The sequence below is a fragment of the Octopus sinensis genome, linkage group LG6 (genome assembly GCF_006345805.1).
Source record: "Octopus sinensis linkage group LG6, ASM634580v1, whole genome shotgun sequence".
Classification (NCBI taxonomy): domain Eukaryota; kingdom Metazoa; phylum Mollusca; class Cephalopoda; order Octopoda; family Octopodidae; genus Octopus; species Octopus sinensis.
This window is the reverse complement of record NC_043002.1, coordinates 24352290-24374473: the sequence shown is the minus strand read 5'-3', so window position 1 is coordinate 24374473 and position 22184 is coordinate 24352290. Positions and strand designations below refer to the sequence as shown.

At 35.1% G+C, this 22184-nt stretch overlaps 1 protein-coding gene across 4 annotated transcripts in view; it reads left to right on the top strand.

Annotated features, from left to right (window-relative positions):
- Window positions 1-21954, top strand: part of LOC115212735 (B-cell CLL/lymphoma 7 protein family member A) — a 38122-nt gene extending 16168 nt beyond the window's left edge. Inside the window, exons 2-9 of one of the 4 annotated variants that reach the window (XM_029781379.2) lie at window positions 5011-5069; window positions 6171-6232; window positions 10066-10177; window positions 10646-10903; window positions 15342-15524; window positions 17750-17806; window positions 18434-18496; window positions 19518-21954. In XM_029781379.2, coding sequence (XP_029637239.1) covers window positions 5011-5069; window positions 6171-6232; window positions 10066-10177; window positions 10646-10903; window positions 15342-15524; window positions 17750-17806; window positions 18434-18496; window positions 19518-19603 — 880 coding nt within the window. In that variant the 3' untranslated portion in view covers window positions 19604-21954. Of the gene's footprint in view, window positions 1-5010; window positions 5070-6170; window positions 6233-10065; window positions 10178-10642; window positions 10904-15341; window positions 15525-17749; window positions 17807-18433; window positions 18497-19517 lie in introns of all 4 variants that reach the window. The other 3 variants (XM_029781380.2, XM_029781378.2, XM_029781381.2) reach the window with 3 other exon arrangements.
- The last annotated feature ends 230 nt before the right edge of the window (window positions 21955-22184 follow it).

Below are 22184 nucleotides of genomic sequence, written 5' to 3'. Positions count from 1 at the left end.
TATATGGATTGATAGAATGGGGGTTTGGAAGAATGAAGGACCAGAAGGAGAATCTAGAGTAGAAGATAACTGGAAAGAGGGAGAGTATATGAAATCAAGAGGGGTATCTGGAAAGGGAGATAGACAGATAGAAGAATATGAGAGAATGACAAGAGAAAGAATCTAGAGAGTAGGGTTTAAGGAGCTGGCAAGAGTAAAGAAAAGGAAGTGTAAAAAGAGAAGAGTAAATATATTAGAGAATTTAGAAGGAGAAAGAGAGAGCAGGGTAGCGAGTGCTAGGAAGAGAATCTAGTTGAGAGTTGTCTGGCAGCAGACTACAAAGATAGTTTGTATGTGTATGAGAGAGAGAGAGAGAGGAGGAGGAGGAGGAAAGAAGCTAGCTAGCAAGATCATCTCTAGTGTTGGAGAGTAGAGTAAAACAGATCAATATTTCCTTGACACGAGTTTGAACCAAGTAAAATCACAAAAACTAAACTGAAAATAAATGATGTTGTTGAAAATAATCAATAACTGAAAAGAGATTTAAATTTTTTCTTCCTCTCCTTCATCATTTTTATGTTTTCTCTATCAGCATTAAGACTGGGATAAGATGATGCAGGAAGAGTGTTTAGAAGGAAGATGTTAGGCTGCTGGTGAAGAAGCAGACTTAAAATTTTAATTCAGAGAGTATATATTCATGTATGAGATATGTGCATCTCTTGAAACTGGTAGTAGGGTGAGGAAACCAAAAATGACAGTAGCAATGTTTTTATGGGTTCTATATTTTGGGAGCATTATGCCTTGAGAAAGGTATTAATATTGTTTTATGTAAAGTTTTTTAAATATTTTTTAAATTTAATAAGGTAACTTTTTGGGGCTATTGAAGCCCATTTCAAATCATTTCCATTCTATCTTGGAAAAAGTATTATTATCATACACAATCCTGTAAAATCTACAGCTTTGTGCTAATGCGAAAAAAAAAACAAAAAAAATTTTTTTTTTCAAGACAATTTTTGTTTTGGGGGCATTTCATCTCTCTATGTTAATGCTAGGAAGAAACATGTGTATTACTTAATTCCCTTTTCATTCTTAGCTTTAAATTTATACAATCTTGTTTATGTTAGGAATCATTTTGATATCTTAAGGTCAGTATGTTGCCTTTTTCCCATTGCTATTATCTCTGAGAAAGGCATGAATGCCACTTAACCCTACTTCTGATTCTTCACTCTCAGTAGTGTCGTGACTGTATAACTCAATTGTTCAATTTCATGTGTGTGTGCTTTCCATATGCCACTCAGTTAGAGAGAAGCTCCTCTAGCTAGCTGTGTTTATTCTATATTTAGTTTTGATTCCCTCTTGTCTTGAAAAAATTCCCAATTTCTCTCTATAAATCTTCATGTTTAAGAGACAGTATTTTAAAGAGAATGGGTACTGATGCTGGCAGCAGCGGTGGCTGTTGTTGTTTGATGGAGGTATTCAATTCAGAATGAAAAGACCTATAATTAAAGGTACTCCAACTGTGACCATCCCATCTTTTTCCCGAGACTACCTTATCCAATGCATCCTTTTTTAAAGATGGTAGGATGTAATTTCAGAGAGATTTAACTGTTATTTCTAGCTGGGTGAGCTTTGGGAAACAATGTAGATGATGAGAGAGTGTTACCTGTGCTCTGATAAACTGAAATATTATCCTCTTAAATTAGTGGTTGATTTGAAGACTTACTATACTAAATTTCTTCCACAGATAAACCTACCCAAACATCTTATAAAAGCAATAACACACTGGATAATGTAGACCTAGATATATTATGCCTGCCAAAAAAGAAAAAAAAAATGCATAGGAAGGTCACAGATAGAGTATCAGTTGAATAATGAAAGGTCAACACAAAAGATCAGATCTATGAACCACAACTAGATATTTGACCAACTACCTACACAAGTCTGTTTAGTTAATGCTCTCACAGAGCTAGACAACTACCATCTACAATTAACCATTAGTCAACTAGAGTCTTTATGCAGTCACTCAATCTGCTAGGAATAGCAGCCAAATCTTCAGATCACACCATATCATTTAGAATAAAACAAACAAATAAAATTTACATTTGTAAGACTTAGTAAATTCATGTGCCATGTACAGAAGTAAGTAGCACTAATATGTTGGGTATGGTAGAAAAACCATTCCTGAAATATCAGCATTCTATTTCCCTAATGTACATGAACTTGTCTTATTCTGTGAATAGTAAAAAGTACTGATGGTTTATTTGTATGACTGTACCTAACTAATGAATGCAGTGTTTACCTGACTGGTGTGCATGTATGTTTATAGAGACGTTCCTCTCTACAGCTTTTCAAGCACAAATTAATATAAACGCAAGACAATTTTAAATAATGTTTATTTGCCAATGTAAAGTGGCAGTCCTGATTAGGACAAATGCTACTACCTTTTAGCAAAACATCTTCTCCAGCTGGCTATCGATGCACTAACTGCATCCTTACACTTCAAACAAGGGAAACAGCTGAAATCGATATCTGTGTACCAATAGTTTCTGGGTTATTTCTCTTCATCAGCACAGAATAATTGCTTGGCTAGAGATGACAGCACTAGGTCTTGTTTGAAGTATATACTTTTAAAGTGACATACAGTCACTGATCTCGCAAATAGAAGAGCTATTAGTTCTAAGTTTCTGAATGTAAGACATGCAGCAACAGTACTTTAAAGTAAAGTTTATTTGCCAATGTAAAGTGGCAGTTTTGATTAGGACAAATGTTACTACTTTTTAGCCCCAGGAAAGCATTTCCAGCTGACTATCGATGCACTAACTTCGAACAAGACCTAGTGCTGCCATCTCTGACTGGGTGAATATTCTGTACTGATGAAGAGAAATAACCTAGAAAGCATTGGTACACAGATATCACTTTGAGCTGAGTGGGGACACTAGCTCCCTTGTTCAAAGTGTAATGATGCTGTTTGTGCGTTGATAGCCAGCTGAAGATGATGTTTCCCTGGGGCTAAAAAGTAGTGACATTCATCCTAATCAGGACTGCCACTTTATGTTGGCAAATAAACTTTACTCTAAAGTACTGTTGCTGCATGTCTCTTGTTCAGAGAATTAGGACTAACAGTTTTTCTATTACTTTTAAATAAACCTGAAGCAAATTAAAATAAACTCAAAACAATTTTTAATAAACTTGAAGTGAAATCTTTTTCTAATTAAGTAATGCTTTCAAACTAATACTATTTTTTTTTTTATTAATGAATAATTACAGTTTAATTTTGACTGGTAAATACCCAAAAAATTTTTTCATGAGCCTATGGAAAAAATGTTTTAGAACTACAAAGTATAGTTTCTCTGGTTGTAAATGCACATCAATATATTCCAACATACTTGCTACTGTAGCAAGTATGTTGGGACAAATTGAATGTAAGTATTTACAAAGCTTCAACACATCTCAATAGTTTCATGTTCTACCTTCTAGACTTTGCCACACACACCTCTGTAATGCACATTCTAAATGCACTCATTTATATGCTGTCTTAACACTGTGCCGTAGCCACTGTTTCCTAATCTTCTCATTTAGTAACAAACAGTATATGTGTATGACTTTCAAGTGTAAACTTTTCTTTGCACTCCCATTGTTTCCTTATTTGACACTTCGTGAAGTAAGAGTAACTTGTAGCTTGAGGCAAGTTACTGTTGCTTTGAGACTGACTTTTGTCATCCATAATTAAATGCAGCATTGTAGACTTAAGTCAAATGATGAAATGAATTCAGGCTTAAAACAAATCAGCATAAATACAAACAATTCAAAACAGACATCTAAGTTTTATCTAAACATCTACTATTTTAATTTGCTCAAGGATTATTTTGATTTGTTCTTAGGTTATTATTTTTTTTTTTTTGCTTAAAGTTTATTTCAATTTTCTTTTAAATAATTTTAATTATTAGCTGAAAAGGTGTTGTGTTTGGTATTTGTAGAGAAGTACCTTACTGGTGTGTGTGTGTGTGAAGTATTTATATAGGTATACCTAACTGATACATGTATGTGATGTTTATATAGATGTGCCTCTGGAGTGTGTCTTACACTTTACTGATGTATGTGGTATTTATATGTAGATATATCTTGTGTGTGCATGTAATTTATATGTAAATGTCACTCACTAGTGTGTGTGAGTATGTGTGGTGTTGATGTTAAATGCAGGAGGAATAGTCTTCTGAATGTGACACTAGTATATCATAGTTATATCTAGATGGTGTACTACTCCTAACAGTTAATTTTGTACTGGGCTCGTGTTTAGCTGGCCTGGTACATAGTCCTAACAGGTGAACTAAGACAATAGAAAAAGTTTTCTGAGAAAGACATTGAAGCAACTACAATAGATTTGAACAAATAGCCTTCAAGTTAGTCTTCTAATATTTATCTACTTGGTGTTTTGGTTTATACTGTTAATTTGCATGAATGTTATTGTTGTTTAATCCAGGTCAGACCTAATTCAGCAAAACTATGAACAAAGGTATTTTAGCTATGATCATCTCATCTTTTATTGAGAAATGATGTATCTAGGAATTCATAATTGAAAGTGCTTTTTTTTTTGCTTTTTTCAAGCATTGTGTGATTTGAGGAAGATTTGGCTATTATTTCTAGTTGGTAGTGACCATATAGAGAGACTTCCATAACTTGATTTTTATGTAGATGTATACTATATTGTTATTTAGTTTTTGATCAACCCTGATTGAGGATAAGTATGGTCAGACATGTTCTAGTTGTGACTATGCCATCTTACTCTCATGCATCGTATATCTAAGTCTACATTGTTCAGTGTGTTCCTCTCTTTTTATGATGATAGGTATAATTTGAAGATTTGGCTGTTATGCCTTACAGGGCAAATAGCCCTGTATTTTTGTATTACAGTATTATTTATATATTGTTTAGGTCACCTGACTACAAAGCTTGTCTATATGCAAGTGAGCATGCAAGACAAACACCAGTCCTCTGGTCTTACTAATATCTATTATGTCTTTTATTTTGCAGGGAGAAAAGATGGGTAACAATTGGTGACACAACAATGAAGCTTTACAAATGGGTACCAGGTTTGTGTTGATCTCTTGTTCTTTAGCATTTCTTTATAAACCTCTTTTCTCTGTTCCTTTCTCTCATGTTCATATTTCTTAGAGTTTGATTCATCACTACCACTACCATTATGAACTGTATACTGCTTCCAGTTGCCATAATCAATGTTTTGTTATTTCTACACTATTATTATCAGTATCTTTATCATTTTCACAATCATTATCACCATGATGAACTATGTACTAATATATTATTTCTAGTTGCCATCATCAATGGTGGTTCTATCCATTTATTCAGTATCATCATTAATGTTGGCTTTATTATCATAAGGTTATGGATTCAATTCCTGGACCAGTAGCACATTGTGTCTTTGAGCAGGTACTTTATTTTACATTGCTCCAACCTTTTCAGCTGAAATTGAGTTCCAGCCAAGTGCTGCTATAGCTATTTCTCCTTTCAGTTGTCACCTCTTTCATGTTCCATTGTCTCAAGTATGGAAGGGCGAAGAGGGTATCTGTGCCTGTTCATAACTGTTATTATAACACATTCAGTGTACTAGCGTTCCTGATTTGTAGAGTTTTGTCAGACAGCTGTTGTTGTGAGTGGGACTGGTCCATCTATCAACTAATTCCATCTAGAAGAGTACTGTGGTCAAGAAGAGCAGTTTTCCTCTGTTTAGTGCACTAGTTTTCCTAGTGGCAACAGTGAAAGTAGTGTGATGGACAAGGCTGAAAGGACTAAAAACAGATAGGTCACTCTCATTAAACCTTTCAAGTTTCACTTGGAAAGGAAGGTGAGGGTAGAGAGGGAGTTGATGTCCTAAATAGTGATTATGGTACTTGTGAACCAGCCTTCTTTGAACATGTGCCTGTAGACTGAGAAACAAAATAAGAGGATATTTGCCCTTAGCAGTCAGGGTCATTGGGATTTTGGGGGATTTCTTTGATTGGACCTAAGTAGCTGTCCTTCTTTGTATGGAAATTTTCTTGTTATATTTTTTATTTTCATGTTTTGTATTTTGTCCCTTATACTATTTTTGTCTTTGAGCAATAATGTCTAATCAACATCCTTACATCATCATTCCTCACATTATTATTTACTTTCTATTGTTCTGTTTCCAGTGTCAAACCAAGAGCCTTCCCAGGTAAATGAGGCTTTCTACACAGTTAACAGAAGGCATACTGTAAGTGTTACTACTTTTCTGGTTTTTCACTTCATGTTCTTAGACATTTTTGCTTTTAAGCCGGCCATATCCGGCCAAAATATTCTACCTGTTTTATCTTCAAGCTGGTCAAATTCGACCTTTCACACCTACCCTGTAGTGTCACTTTAAAAATAAGCAATTACATCATTGAAATCTCAAAGCTGTGAAATAATGCATGATTAATTTAAAATGATGTGAATACATAAGCATTACATTAGACAGAGTAATCTGAATGCTAAAGGATTAATAGTAGAGGTGATATTAGTGGCAACAGTTGTAGTAATAGAAAATCATCACCATTTTATATGAATTTTATTTCTTTTAGTTATTTCAACAAAGATTAATCCTAATCCAGCTAACCTCTGATCAAAAACATTCCTAACATTTATTTAAACATAGTATTCTAGAATTACATTTTCCAATATGTGCTGCCTTTTATTACAATAGAATGTGACTTGAGTGACATTTGACTGCTATTTCTTGCAGGATGGACAATCACATAGAGACTGGGTTGAAGGAAATTGCAATGACTTACAAATGTGTTCTAATTATTACCCATTTTGTTGAAGGCGTTTTTGAGGTGATGGTGGTGGTGGTGGTGGGTCTTCAATCAAGGGAGATAACTTTAATGAATTTCTTGAAAATTCATTAAACATGACGATTTATTGTTAAATTTATGATTTCCAGTATTGGCACCAGGCAGCCAATTTTATATTGCCAGTACTTGGTTAATGATATTTTATCAACCCTGAAGGATGAAGGGCAAAGTTAAGTTAATAACATTGGTTAATCTAACAATATTTTCCTTTACCACCAACTGAATATACTGTAGATTTAAAAAAAAATATTTTATTAAGCTTTAAAGGAGCAAGCTATCAGAATCGTTGGGACGCCAAGGCAAGATGCTTAGAAGCATTTTGCCCGTCTACGTTTTGAGTTCAAATTTCAAATCAACTTTGTCTTTTATCTTTTCAACATTGATAAAATAAGTACCAGTTGGGGTCAATGTAATTCTTCCTCCAAAATTGCTGACTTTGTGCCAAAATTTGAAACCAAAATTTTATTAAGCATTATGTGTGCTTTCACTTACATATCTGTCTAATTATCGTACAGACACCGCACTATCCAAGTTTATATTGTTCTGATTGAGCAGACCTAGGACCAAAGGCATTTAGACAGTGATCTTACCATCAAATCTTCAGTGTTTCTAAGGTTATATTATTTGATGTGTCCATCCTTTTTTAAGATATCAGAATGTGATTTTAAAAAGATTTGGTTGCTCTTTATGAGAAATCAAGCAACTAAACAGCAGCTCCCTTGTTGACTACTTCTGGTTTAATGCTAAATGGCTGATAGTTATATTTCCTCTTGAATAGGACATCAGTTTAACATTTAACATTTCTAGATTTGTTAGCATCTATTCTTGACAAGTGAACTGAAGAACATAAGATTGTCCTATCCAAATCTTCAACTAAAAGTCTACAGTGATTTTATAGTCAAGAGCAATGAATTACTAATCAAATAGCTTACCCTTTTTTCTAAATTTCACTGCTGCCCTAAAGCTCTCAATAAACCTATATCTGAAATACAAAATTGTTTTCATACCCCACTTTTAAACCTGATCTTTCTCTAGCCAATATATATCAGGTTGAGTAAAAAGTAAGCAACGTTTTGAACCATGAAGAATTTGTACTGGATTTTTGCAGAGTTATAAATTTCTTTTAGACGTTTTTTTTTTTTTTGTTTTTTTGCAATTGTCTGATAATACTGGCATCAATAAATGCATCAATAAATTAAAATTGATATTTTTTTTACCATTGTTACAATCATCTGAAATGGAATTGTCAAAGCACGATATTCAAGTATAAAGCAGCTGAAACTGCTTGCGATATCAACAAAGCATTTGTTGAGGAAATGAACTGTGAGTGGTGAGCTCAAAAATGGTTTGAGCAATTTTGCAGTGGAGACCTGAGCCTTGAAGATCGTGAGTGTAGTGGAGGCCTATCTGTCATCAATGATGGTCAATTAAAGACCGTTATTGAGAAAGATCCATGCAAAACAACTCGAGAACTGGCAAAAGAACTTTAAGTAAGCCAGAAAACTGCCTGCAACTATTTGCATGTGGTTGGAAAATCAAAAAAGCTTGACAAATGGGTACCGCATAATTTAAATGAAAATCAAAAAATGCACAGATATGAAATTTGCTCGTTGTTTCTTCTCCGTAATCAGACAGATCCATTTCTTGACTGTATTGTAACTTGCGATGAAAAGTGGATTCTGTACAATAATAAAAACCATTCTTCACAGTGGCTGGACCATGGTAAAGCACTGAAAACCTTATCTAAACTTGAGCTCTTCAAAAGGAAGGTTATGGTGACTGTTTGGTAATATACTGCTGGACTTCACTATAACTTCTTAAAACCTGGAAATACCATTACTACAGAAACATTGCCATGAAATTGCCAAAATGAACAAAAAACTGTTACTTCTCCATCCTAGACTGGTCAATAGAAGAGGGCCAATCATTCTTCATGACAATGCTCGACCACACATTTCACTAATGATGCTCCAGAAGTGGAGGGAACTTGGCTACAAAGTTTTTCCATACCTAGCTTATTCCCCCAGACCTTTCTCCTACCGACTACTACTTTTTCAAGCACCTTGATTGTTTCCCGTAAGAGAAGGAGTTCAAAAATCAAGCCAATGCTGAAAGTGCATTCAAAGAGTTCATCAGCTCAGAACTCCAGATTTTAGTTGGCAAAAATGTGTTGATTGTAATGGTACTTACTTATGAATAAAATTTCTGCATTGTTGAAATATATTGTGAAGAATTTTATGTTTCGAAACATTGCTTACTTTTTACTCAACCTGATACATCATCATCATTTATCTGTTTTCCATCTGGTATAGGTTGAATGGTTTCTCAGGATCCAGCAAGCTGCAAAGCTGGACATCCTTCCTAATGCCAACGACTTGATAGTGTGTGTATGTGGGGGGTGGGGGCAGCACTAGGGGCTATAGTAAGTGGAACATGTTGATAGATATGAAAGGGCACTGAAAATGATAGCAGGTAAGAGATATGTTTAGAATGATGTATAGTGGAGGGTACAGAGTTCAAGGCACAGCAAGGAAGTGGTTGGTAGAAATAGTATGGGTAGGGATGATAATGAGGAATGGAAGTGGTTCCCTACAGTGGTGGGGTGTGGAAGGGTTGTAATATGTACAAATTCTGAGCTCAGGTCATTACAGCAGCTTAGTAGCATCATAGTTGAGGAGATAAGAATTGGGGAAATGCTTGACAGGGCACAGAAAGAGTAGAGTCCCCACACCTACAAGTATATCATGTAGTTTTAGGATATCATTTTATACTGTGTTGGATGGGGTTTCCTGAGCACAATAAATGACTAATTATCTTGATCTTCTGTCATCTCCTCCATAAGGCTCGTCATCTTGAGCCTTATATATTGTGATGTATGTGTAGAATTTACAATCTCAGTAAAATTAGATATTTAGTTAAATAAGTTTTTACTTTGTGACTACTTGTTTTTCTATACCAGATGATTATATGAATGAGCAGTGTCATCTGTCTTGGCTAAAAATGGTTAATACTTTTTTTTTTGTTATTCTACTTGGGGAATGAAGATACAGAGTGTAAAACTGTTTTTATCTTCCTTGAGTTTAAATGCTGTCAAAGAAAGGCCTGCAAGGAAATAAAGTTTCTGGCCAGATAAGTTGCAAAAGTAAAGTGACAGTGCTACTTGTAATAATAATTTTATTTCTAATTAATTTCATCTTTTATTTTCTTTCTCTAGAGAAATGGTGCTGCTCACCACATCATCTACAAAAGAAAAGGACCCTCAAAACGTCATGAAAAAGAGCCCGAAAAACCTGTTGAACCTCAGAATTTAGATTCAAACAGTCAAAGTATGTATTTTTCATTGCTTTCATCTAACTCAGCTACACTTTAGTGACATCATTTGTTTTAAATATATATATATATATATATATATATATATATATATATATATATAAAAGGAATGTTATGAATATTATCAACAACGTCTGTATTTAATAGTAATTCTTCATTAGCTACTAATACTTGATTATTGATTAATCAGTTTCATCTAATTAATGTTGGCTCAAGTAATTGCATTTTTTGTCTTTTACAAATCAATAATCTGTTTCTATTTTATTTATTTTTGTATATTTAAAGAAAAGTGCTCTAAACTACAGTTCAATCTTTGATCATAATTCCTTGTTCTATTCCTAAACATTTGGTAAACATTTGTTTTTATGTATTATATTTTCTGTTTTTTCTTTAGCTTTTAATTCTTTCAAATTTATGTTTTCTTTTTCTTCTGTTATGTCCTGCTGACATTGTACCTGTAGCAGCTTCATCAGTGACAACCAAATCTCCACCACTAGATGGCGCTGAATCTGCTACTAATGCCACCCAGGAAGGGCAGAATGCACAGCCAGCACCTGCTCCTGTTGCTAATGTAACCAATGCCTCCTCCACCTCCAGTGAGACCAAGACCAATGGTCAACATCACCCATCTCCCGCAGCCGACTCTGCTGATGTTACTTCTAACTGTTCCTCTCTGGTGCCTGGCAATGTACCGCCTCTTGAGGACAGCCTCTCTGCTAATGGTAGTACATCAATTAGTCTTGGTTAATTATTCCTTGTTTCTTTCCCTTCTCTCTTTCTGTCAGACTTTTCAAACACATTCATGCATGTGTGTGTTTGTGTATATGTGTGTATAGAAACAAATTGTGTCCCTTAAGTAATGTTGCCTTTATGTTTTATATATTTGAGAAATCTTCACACTTATTGGACATATGTCTCTATGTATTTGTATATAATAAGCTTGTTCATTTTTGAATGTTTATATTTTTCTAATTTACTAAAATATTACAAAACAAAAATTGAAATTGGGCAAGCTTATATATGTTTCTGCTCACTGTTACATATGTCTGTGTTTTTTGTATATCACTGCCTAACTCTTTCTCTGTTGATCTCTTCTGTTTCTTAGAGCAGACGGGTTTGGTTTAATCCTGGATATTTAAAACTTTAAATTTATGTATTTGTATAATCCAATCAAAATTAATTGAACTGTTCTATAGACATTACCTAAAACTATCTATCAGGTTTCTCTTGACTGACAATCATTAATACGTGGAAATACTGGTTATTTTCCCTCACATTTTCACAAGAAAAAAGATAAGTATATATTTACCAGTCATTGGAATCAGTGAATTGGTAGAGGCATATATACACACGCACACATCTGATTCTTCACACCAGTATCTGATAACCCTTAAATTGAAGACATCATCAATTGATGTTCCATTAGAGAATAGTGTACATCATCAATTGATGTACATTTGTACAATGTGGGAATCTCAAATTAATTTATGTATGCACCAGATGCAAAGAAAAATGAATAGTTTACAATACACCTCAATAATGAGATTGTAAATTTTATTGTGTGAGGAACTAACAATTATAGTTTTTGTACTATAATTATAATAGTTTTTCTACTATATTATGATAGGTTTTGTACTATAAGTGAAAATGATTATTATAAAAATAATTATGAAAATATTTATTATAAAAATAATTATTATAAAAATTATCCTTAAGGAAAAGGGATACTTTTTGTTTGTTTTTTGTCCATTTGGTACACATGTTCATGCAACTGTTTCCTGCTGTTTAAGGTGAAACAGCATAAGCAACTACATTGTGTGTGTGTGGTTTAATCCATACTGCACCATGATTTGTAACCTGTACCTAGGTACTTATTACATGTCAATGGTGTCTGTAAACTTCCTATACTAAGTACCATTTACATTCCTACAGCTGTGTATGAAGCACATTGTTTTCACACACACATTTCAAGTTGGTAAGTTTGTTAAAATTTGGAAAATTGACTGTCATTAACGCATCAGACAGTGCTTTACAGTATTTGTTGACTCAGTGCACATTTTGAGTTCTAATCCTGCCATGGTCAACTTTGCTTTTCCTCCTTTGGGGGTCAATAAAAAAAAAAGTACCAATCCATGGCTGTCAGTAGGCAGGCCAGAGGCCTTGTATTATTTGTTCCCAATTTTTTTTTGTACTCTGCCATGACTGACTTAGGTGGTAGATTTTTTCCATCATCCAGATTAATGTTATAACTTGACACCTTGGTTTCTGGTTTGAGGATACCTTCCTCCCGCTTTTCACCTTCTCAGAGGCAGGTTATAGGCACTACCTTACTTCTTGACTTAAAAAAAAAAATTAATGAAATGAATGACAGTAGTATATAATGCTATCATTTAAAACTTGAAAATCTGCTACTTCTGCCTTAAGATTGACTACTTGTTTCTTTGTATACACACTATTTCTGTTGTGTATATTACTACCATTGCAGTTAGTTTCTCTTTCTTTCATATGTGTGCATATACTTTAAATATTATACCTTTTATAAATACCAATTTGAGAGTGAAAAAGAATATCAAACCCAATGGTAGAGTGGAACTATACATATCTCACATGCTAATGAATGTTCTATAATCTCAGATTGGACTTTACTATTGTTTTTATATATATACATACATACACCCATGCAAGTGCCTTATTTTAAAAGATTCTTTAAATATTTTTATAAAGAGAGTTAGGAAGTATGCATATGCTCTTCTCTCACTAGAGAGAGACTATAAATAAACATTGACTAATCTCATGTCAACTATGATAAGGCAGGCCTATGATTGAAGACATTCCAGCCATGGTCAGCCTGCCTTTTACGGGTATTTAGGACTACAGTATTTAATGTATTCTGTCCTTCTATAAGATAGGGCATGATTTATGGGGAATTTAGTTGCTATTTATCCTTCTGAATACTTTCTCATTGGCTCTCAAATTTGTATGTTAATTACATAGAGGACAAATAAATACATCTGTAGTATAGGAGTTAATTATTTTCACCTTATGAGTTTTCTCCAAGAGACTGACTGAATTTGTTAAACTAAGAATCTTAGTTTATTACATAACCTTTCCCCTTCAAATATTGATTTTTTGCATTGGTTCAAGATCACACATTCTAGAGGAGGAATGTAGCTGCTTGAACTGATCTTGGTACACTCATACTTATTTGACTTCATAGGGGGAAAAGGAAAGTCAACAGTTGCCCTTTAAATATTTCAGTACTTTTCATTGCCACAAAGTCATATATTTGTAAAGGAGATTAAACAACTGGAATACTCGTTGTGGAAATATGAAACTATAGCAGTAGCTGATCTAATTCTGTACACCTCTACACTGCTGGTTTCTGTACATGGTGGGATGTTGTATGCTGGGTTGGGCTCAAACACATGTTACAACTACAAACAATGGCTTGTCTACATGTTTGTAACTTTTGTGATGTTTTGTTGTTTTTTTTATTTATATATGTATTATTTTTATTTTATTTTTGCAACTTTGTCACTTTTGATACTTATTAATGTTGTGTTTTTTTTTTTGGTTTAAAAATATTTATATGTATTTTAATTTATTTTATTGTTTTATTTTTCTTTTCACTGGGATAACACATTTCATTGACATAGTTACTGCTGAAACTATGTTGCCTTCTTTTCCTTAAATGTCAATATCCTTTTGTAGAGTTAAGATGATAAAGTGGTTAAATGAATGGGTCATCAGGTGAAATATGCTGGTGTGTTGTATTTCTTGATGGACCACAATATTCTACATTTCTTCAGTTTACTTATATAGAACTGCAGGAGGTTGATTTGCTAATATGCTGGGCAACCTGTGGAGGAGTTTGTTCATTTCCTCTCAACAACACTGTTGTATCATATAGACAAGATATTTAACTCACTCTTGCCAGCAGCTTAATCTATTGAGCTGTAAGCAGGCACACTGTAAGCAGTGGCCACACTGAAATTTCCTGGTCTTTAGTACTGAACAGAATCTCTTTTGTTGGGTAAAAAAAAAAAAACTATATATAATCTCTCTGCACATGTCAAGAGTGCTTTGTGTATTTCTCATCTGCTTAAACTCAAGTAATTAGTGTTGAGCACACTGGCCTTATTAAACATTGTGATTCTGAAAAAAAGGTTACTTAATCCTACAAGGAGCCTTTTACCAGCATTTACATTTTACATTTTCTCTGTCCTTGTTATTATCATCATGAAGGGCTGTAAGTGGCAGTTGTGGTAAAGCATGTCTCTCTCTCTCCCTCTCTCTCTGGTGTTCAAATACTACTAAATAGAGATTTGTCTTTTTATCCTTGTGAGGCCAATACAATCCACTACACCCAACTTTGTGGCCAAGTACATGTTGAAAACATCATCTTTTGTAAGTGGCAGTTGTAGTAGAGTTGTAGAATTTGTGTCCCTTTGTTCATTTGAGTTTAACTCCCACTGAAGTCAAGTTTGCTTATTAACCTTCTAATGTCAGAAAAATAAGAACCATTCTAATCCTAGGGTTCATTAAATTGTCTATATCCTTCCACTTTAAATGTTGTTTAGTCCCAGGTTAAACTTGGTCAAGCAACTTATGACAGAAGGTTTTTCGATTGTGACCAACCTGCCTTTTATTCAGACATATTATCTTGGATTATTATTCAATGTTGCCTTTTTGAAGAATTATGGTGTTGGTTTTAAGGGAGACTTAGCTGTTATTTTTAGTAAGACGAGTGATTGCATAGAAACGCCCTGCTATTAGTTATTGTGAGTTCTAAACTACTGATATATGATATATAACCAGGAATCTAACCAACTGGTTACTGTGGAATCTAACCGGTTAGTTGAGGAGGGACTGACAGCAGCAGGGGTCAGATTTAACTATTTCTTACTGTTCTTTCTATCTTTTGTGTTGTTGTTGATAGTGGTGATCAGGTGTCAATAATGGGTGATACTGAGCGAGAGTGGTAATTGTTGTGTGTGAAGGTGTGGGAAAAGGTGAGTGAGTGATTGATGTGTGTGGTGACTGGAATTATGTTGTAAGTGATAATGGTATTGTCTGTGTGAGTGTACAGTAAGTTGGAGGACTGTGCAGCGAAGCAGCATCAGCTGTTTGCATGCTTTACTTGTTACCCTGGTATTGTAGGCTCATCTCTGTACACAGACGAGGGCAACACAATGCAGTCCCAGGGTTCCAACTACAGTGACATGTATGGTGCCGGCAACACATGCATGAACGATGACTCCAACTCTAACATGTCATTTCCTGACCAATCAAACCAAGAATACTCCCAGGACAGCACTGAGGCTGATTCTGACATGAGGATGGGTAAGTGTGCTAAACTTTATCATATATCAACTCTGTAGCTCCTCTCTCTCTCCTCTCTCTCTCTCTCTCCTCTCTCTCTCTCGCTCTCTCTCCTCTCTCGCCTCACTCTCGTCTCTATCTCTCTCTCTCCTCTCCTCTCCTCCTCTCTCTCTCATCTCTCTCTCCTCTCTCTCTCTCATCTCCTCTCTCTCCTCATATATATATATATATATATTTGAATCTGTCTGAAACTCCTTATCAGTCTGAATTTATTCATGAATCTATCAAGTAAAAAGAGAACAATACTTGGCTGCTAAAGGTTTCATGCTGATACACTCATTCATATATGTGTGAGTTGAAAATGTTCAAAATGTATTCATAATATCTTGAAACATGTTGAGGTATGGGGCCTGAATATATGCATCCGTATGAAACTTTTGATAGCACTGTATTCTACTTGTAATTTTATCAATTTATTATTATAAATACATGACTGTATTTTTATATCATATATATATATATAATTTTTTTTTATATTTATCAAACATACTATGTTATGTATTCTCACACACACAAACACACACAGAGTACTTGTAGCCACATTCATACTATGATTTTACACTAGTATCTAGGGATTTGGATACAGTGATCTTCACTGGACTTTGTCTCAGCTGGTGAAGCAAAAGACAAGATGGCACTATATTATGTGATGTGTGATGTTACCTGTGCTCTCTCTGTTGTTGCTCAGAAAAGAGGTATCCATAATTTCATAGTCTGCAAGTTGACATTATCTCTACCTTTCTGTGGTTTATGTATAATACTTCTCTGTTAAATATGAATTGCAGGTTTTGAACTATTATTGTATGAGGTGGCTCAGTCCAAGCTCGACCTTGTCGTGCCTGAAGACACACCTATCTTTTGCCAAGTGTGTTTTGAAAGCAATGTAATGTTTTCAACACAGTGACAAAGAAAACACTGCACCAATCACAAAATACATTTGGCAAAGTAAAGTAAGAATGAGTCTTGGACAAATTCCACCCCAAACTGCAAGAGCTCAGAACATTCAATTTTATGCTTGATTGAGAAATGTTATATCTTAAAATCATCCCACAGTAATAATTAAAGAAAGATAGAGTTAATTATCATTTTGCAGACACTGTATGGCATGTTCTTACTCTTGTTGGAGAAACAAACAGCACAAATAACATGACCTTGCCACCCTGATGTCTTTTGCTTCAATAACTTTACACAACGTGTACACATCACAAAACACAATCTTACATACAATGTACTCATCACAATACGCAGCCTTACACACTGAATACTCACAGTAATGCACAACTTTCTACACTGTGTGCTCACCACAATATCCTTTTCATTTATCCTCAATGTGCTCACCTAGTCCCTGTCCTCATCATACTGTTCAATTTGTTTCTCTCTAAAGAGATATGTCCTGATCTTTGGAAATGAACTACAATTTGTTTCATTCCCCAAGAAAAGCAACTTCTCTAATCCTGCCAACTACAACAATCGATTTGGTATCTTAAAGTCAATGGAGACAGTCACTAACATCAACCTTCTCCAACCCCATGAATCTCCCTAATCTTAATAACCACCTGTACAATTTCATAAAAACCAGTTTTACAAGTGACCTACTCTTTTGCATTATTTACCAATGTGTTCTTGGCCTTGAGAAGTTTAGTGAAAGCCATGTTATTAGTAAAGCTTTTGGTTGTGTATGGCAAGCAAATCGAGCAAAACTGCTTGTTTTGGGGATCCATCTGTTTTGTATCACTTGGATCGACAGTGTACTCTAATAGAGCTCTCTCTAATCTACACTTGTCAACTTTGATGTGTCTCAGGATTTGGTTTTGTCCCTACACGTTTGCTCTTGTAAAATGACTTACTTGCCATCACTTCAAGAATGCCCACCCCTACACAAATGGTGCCACCCTTCATTACACCCTAACATCATTCACATGAAACCTAGATATCTTACATCAAATTTGTGCTGACTCCACAAACAGAACAGATTCCCTGAAAACTCCCATCTATGAATCATGCTCATCTTTACTTTAGCAGCACAAAGATAAAATCACTGCACATAGCAAAGAACATCATTGCATTCACTCCTCTAAACATGAACAACATTCAACTAGAACCTGCACAGCTACTACCTCACTATCACTGATGATTTCTCCTAGTAAACACATCTCAACATAACAAAGCTGGCCTTCTTCTTTCAGATCCAGAAAATACTTCAGCCTTCAACCCAACAGCTACAAACCCTCTACAAAACTCAGGTGAGACTCACAATGAAGTACTGCTCCTATATATGGAATGGTGTTAACTATTATACACACACATACATACGCAAATACATCTTAGTCTACATCCTAAGAAATGTCTCTGATTTGGCATGATGTCGCTTGCCAAAACCCCAAACTCTTCCCTATCTGTCTCTTCTACAGAGAATTCTCCTCAGAACTGGCTGATCTCATGCTACCTAGCACTCCCAACTCATACGTCTCTCTTCCTGTCATTCCCATCTTGCTTCTTTCTTCATTCCTTGCACTAACCACTACACCCAGTTCCCTCTCTGTAATTCCTTTCCTGTGCCTATTTTCTTGCGGTCATTGATTTGCAAATGTTCGAGCAAAATGTTAACGGCCTCAATCTCACTGACTTTGGAGAGCCTTTGAAGGTTGTGGGCACAGTCCCTTCCTCTAGATGCAACCAATGAAAAACAAAAACAGAGTGTACTTACAACTAGACACAGCCTTATACACACAACTCACACTGCGTACTCACCTTAACATTCAACCTTACACACTGTGTGCTGACCTCATCTCACAGTCTTGCATATAGTGTTCTCACCACAACACAACCGTTCACACTGTGTACTCATCCTGGTGTTTCTCTTGTTACAGCGAGAAGTATGATGGGAGAAGACAGAACTTCCCAGCCAAAAGACAGTGCTGAAGACACAAATGGTAGGTAGATGAAGGTTAGATAAAGGTTGGAGTGCCTTTACTGTTGTTGCTTTAACACAGGTGTCAATGTAATGGACAACCAACTTTACAGTGCCGCCCTTCAATCCTATGTTTCTCAGCCACCATGTTCTACTTTTACATATTTAAGGCTGCAGACTGTGAAGGAGGATTGACTTGCCATCATTTTGTAGTTTAATGTTTGTTTTATGATTTCGTTTTGAGATACTAAAATGTTGGTATCAGTGACTCATTTTCTTCACAGATGGCTGTTGATTAGGGTTTATTCTTGTCCCTTTAAGACAGGATAGTATAATAGAACAAATGATTCAGACATGCCTGCCATTTGTATGAAAAACAATGGGTAAGTTGATGTTGGCATATTCAATACAGAGAGCATCTTAGAATTGTGTAATTTTAAAATAATTCTATTTTTCTGTCATTATTTCTGCAAGAAGATTGCTTCTCTGAAGAGGTTGGAATAAGACCAAAATATATATAGAGTTGTCTTTTGTGCTTGCTCGAAAAATGAAAAATAATTGTCATTGATTAATATTTTTCTTGTTTTCCTATTATGTTTATTTCTAGTCAGTTTTTTAATATTTTATACATCAAATATATCAATACATATGTTAGCAATTGTTTTATGTGTGCTTTCATAACTATTTCTAACACTTTATTTCAGTAGTGTTCCTTTCCTAACTATTTTATAATAATTTGATCACTTCAGGAGTACCCCACCTCCATGTAAATGTCAGTTGCCAGTTATACTCATTAATGTTGTTGCTGTTGTTTAAAAACTGATGGGGTGGTAGACGGTTGGGCATGTAACCAATAGATTGTAGAATTTGGCTTACATTCTTTGTCCAATTCCTGCTGTGACTGACTTTAACTTTCATCCTTCTGGGTCTCAGTAAAATAGTTCTATGGGTTAATGTGCCATTCCCTCAAAAGGTGTGACTTTGTGTCAAGCTTAGAAATCATTAAATCATAATAAAGAAATCACTGTTGTTGTTTGTTGTAGATTCTGAACCGCCTATCCTGGAACCAGAGACAGATGCTGCTCCTGCTGTGAAACGTCACCGAAGGGAGTCTGGTAGTTCCAGTTGAGTGAAATAAACTGGTGAAAAACACTCAACACTGCTACTGTGTGTGTATATGTCTATGTTTGTATGTGTGTATGTGTGTATGTCTGTCTGTCTCTGTCAATCTGTGTCCATTAGTGTTCTTTCTATATTAAACTGTCACAGCTGCTGCTGTCATATCCATTAGTGAAGTCTTTCCCATACTAACCTTTTCATATTTCACTTCATAGGTCAATCCTTTCCCAACAACATAATGAAAATGCTTTCTTCTTCGGTGAGCACCATAACAATTAGTTAACACTTGGTGAAGTGAGTCTGTGATACAGGTTCAATCCATGTTTGGAACTGTTTCACTTTACTCCATCCTTCAATACATATATATACATCACATGTTCCCAGGTCAGTGTGTACACCATGTGATCCCAGGGTGGAGTATACACCATATGATCCCAGTTCAGAGTCGCCCACCTCATGATCCTAAGTTACTGTGTACACATCATGAACCCAAGTCAGTGTGTATACCATTTTTCAGGTTGATGTGTATACTGTATGATCCTAAGTCTGGCTAGTTTGTATATTACATGATTCCAGGTTGGTGTACACAGAATATTCATGATTTGAGGTCAGTGTGCAGCACGATTCCATGTTAAAAATAGTACTTACAGTTAGGTGTACCTCCCTGTGGTATTTACTTACATTAAATTTAATCATTGAGTGTGATATAAGGTATGGACAACCATCTTCCTTAGATAGTCTCCATTACTCTATACACCCAGTCATCCATATTTGGATACAGTACACTTCTACCTCTGTTCACTTCACCATTTATAGAATAAGTACCAAATCACCCACTGGTGCTCTGTCCATGAAGAAAATTTAGGTCACATCTACTTAAGATCATGAAACCAGAATTACAGTCCAAGAGGAGATCCACTGTTACTTCATTCAATCTAATCTGTAAACTGTGTCTAGGATTACATGTTCTTTGGGTCACTACTAGATATTTCATTTGCTACCAACTCTACCAAAAGTTTGACCAAGGTTTACTTGCAAATCAACCTCACTCTCTCTAAATTTTATCACCTACATCCCAACCTCTACTCTCATCTCCATTTTCATCTTTATTCCCCCTCTACTTCACTCATTCACTTTGACTCGCCTTCAGAATGTATTTTATATAACCTTTACTCAGGGATCATTACATGTTAAGCCCTAGCCTCACCTGCCACTTGAACCCTGTTCCTATCATTTCATTGTCTTTGTATTTACCCTGTGCAGCATCAGAATTACCCCACCCTACCACATCTACCTTGTTAATGTCCCCAGTTATTAACTCAGCTCTCATCTCATTTACATTATTATTATTATTATCATTATTATTATCCGTTACCTATTGTCAACTGTATGTGTTTGTGTGTGTATCATGCAGGAGTTCTCTCTGTAACACATATGACTCTCCTGAGCTTTTTCTTCATTTAAGGGTCACTGAGATCTTGTAAAGAAGCTAAGACCCATCTCTCCCCACTTCTAAGGTGTGTATCCAAGTGGTTATTAGTATTATTATTATTGCAACTAAGGCTGTGAGCTGGCAGAATTGTTAGTGCACCGGACAAAATGCTTAGCAGCATTTCTTTCGGATTTTTACATTCTGAGTTCAAATCTTGCCATGGTCAAGTTTGCCTTTTATCCTTTCAGGGTTGATAAATAAAGTACCAATCAAGTACTGGGGTCGACGTAATTGGCTTACTCCTAAAATTGCTAGCCCTGTGCCAAAATTTGAAGCCATTATTATTATTACTAAAAATGATGGATGGCAGAATTGGTAGAACTGTGGACAAATGCCTTGGTATATTTAGTTATGAGGTGAAATTTGCTTTTCATTCTTCCAAGGTTGATAAAATAAGTACCAGTTGAATACTGGGGTTGATATAATCAACCATATCTCTCCTCTCCCCACCAAATATGTGGCCTTGTGCCGAAGTTAGAAATTGGGCAGTAGATGGCAGAATCCATAGAGTACTGGACAGCATTTAATTACTTTTCTTTACATTCTGAGTTCAAATCCTACTCAGGTCAATGAAATAAAATACTGATCAAATACTGGGGGGATTGATAGAATTGACTATATCCCCCCCATCAAAGTTTGTGGCCTTGTGCTAATGTTAGAAATAATCATTATTATTATTATTAACCCTGCTTTGTAATCTTTCTCTTTGCTGTTCCTTTTCCCTCACCAGTGACAGCAACATCAACATCAGTAGTATTTTTTTTTTCTGGCTGTGTGAAGTTCATTTTTATGTACATCAACAACAATAACAAAGACTTCTGGTTTTGTCAAAATAAAATAAACTTTAGTGAATCACCTTCTCAACTGTTTCTTTTGCTTTTTGTTTACTTTTTGTCTGTCTCTAAATTTCTACCAGCCCCACCTCCAATCATCAGTTTTTGCTCCTTTGTATCCATGGCTATTGGACACCCTTCTTCTACCATTTCTTTACTTTAACTGAAACTACCAAAGATTAACATTTTTCCTATCGTAGTTTGTGTGTCCTTAGATGTGCATAGTTTTATATATTGTAATATAAAAGTGCAGTGCTTCTAGCATT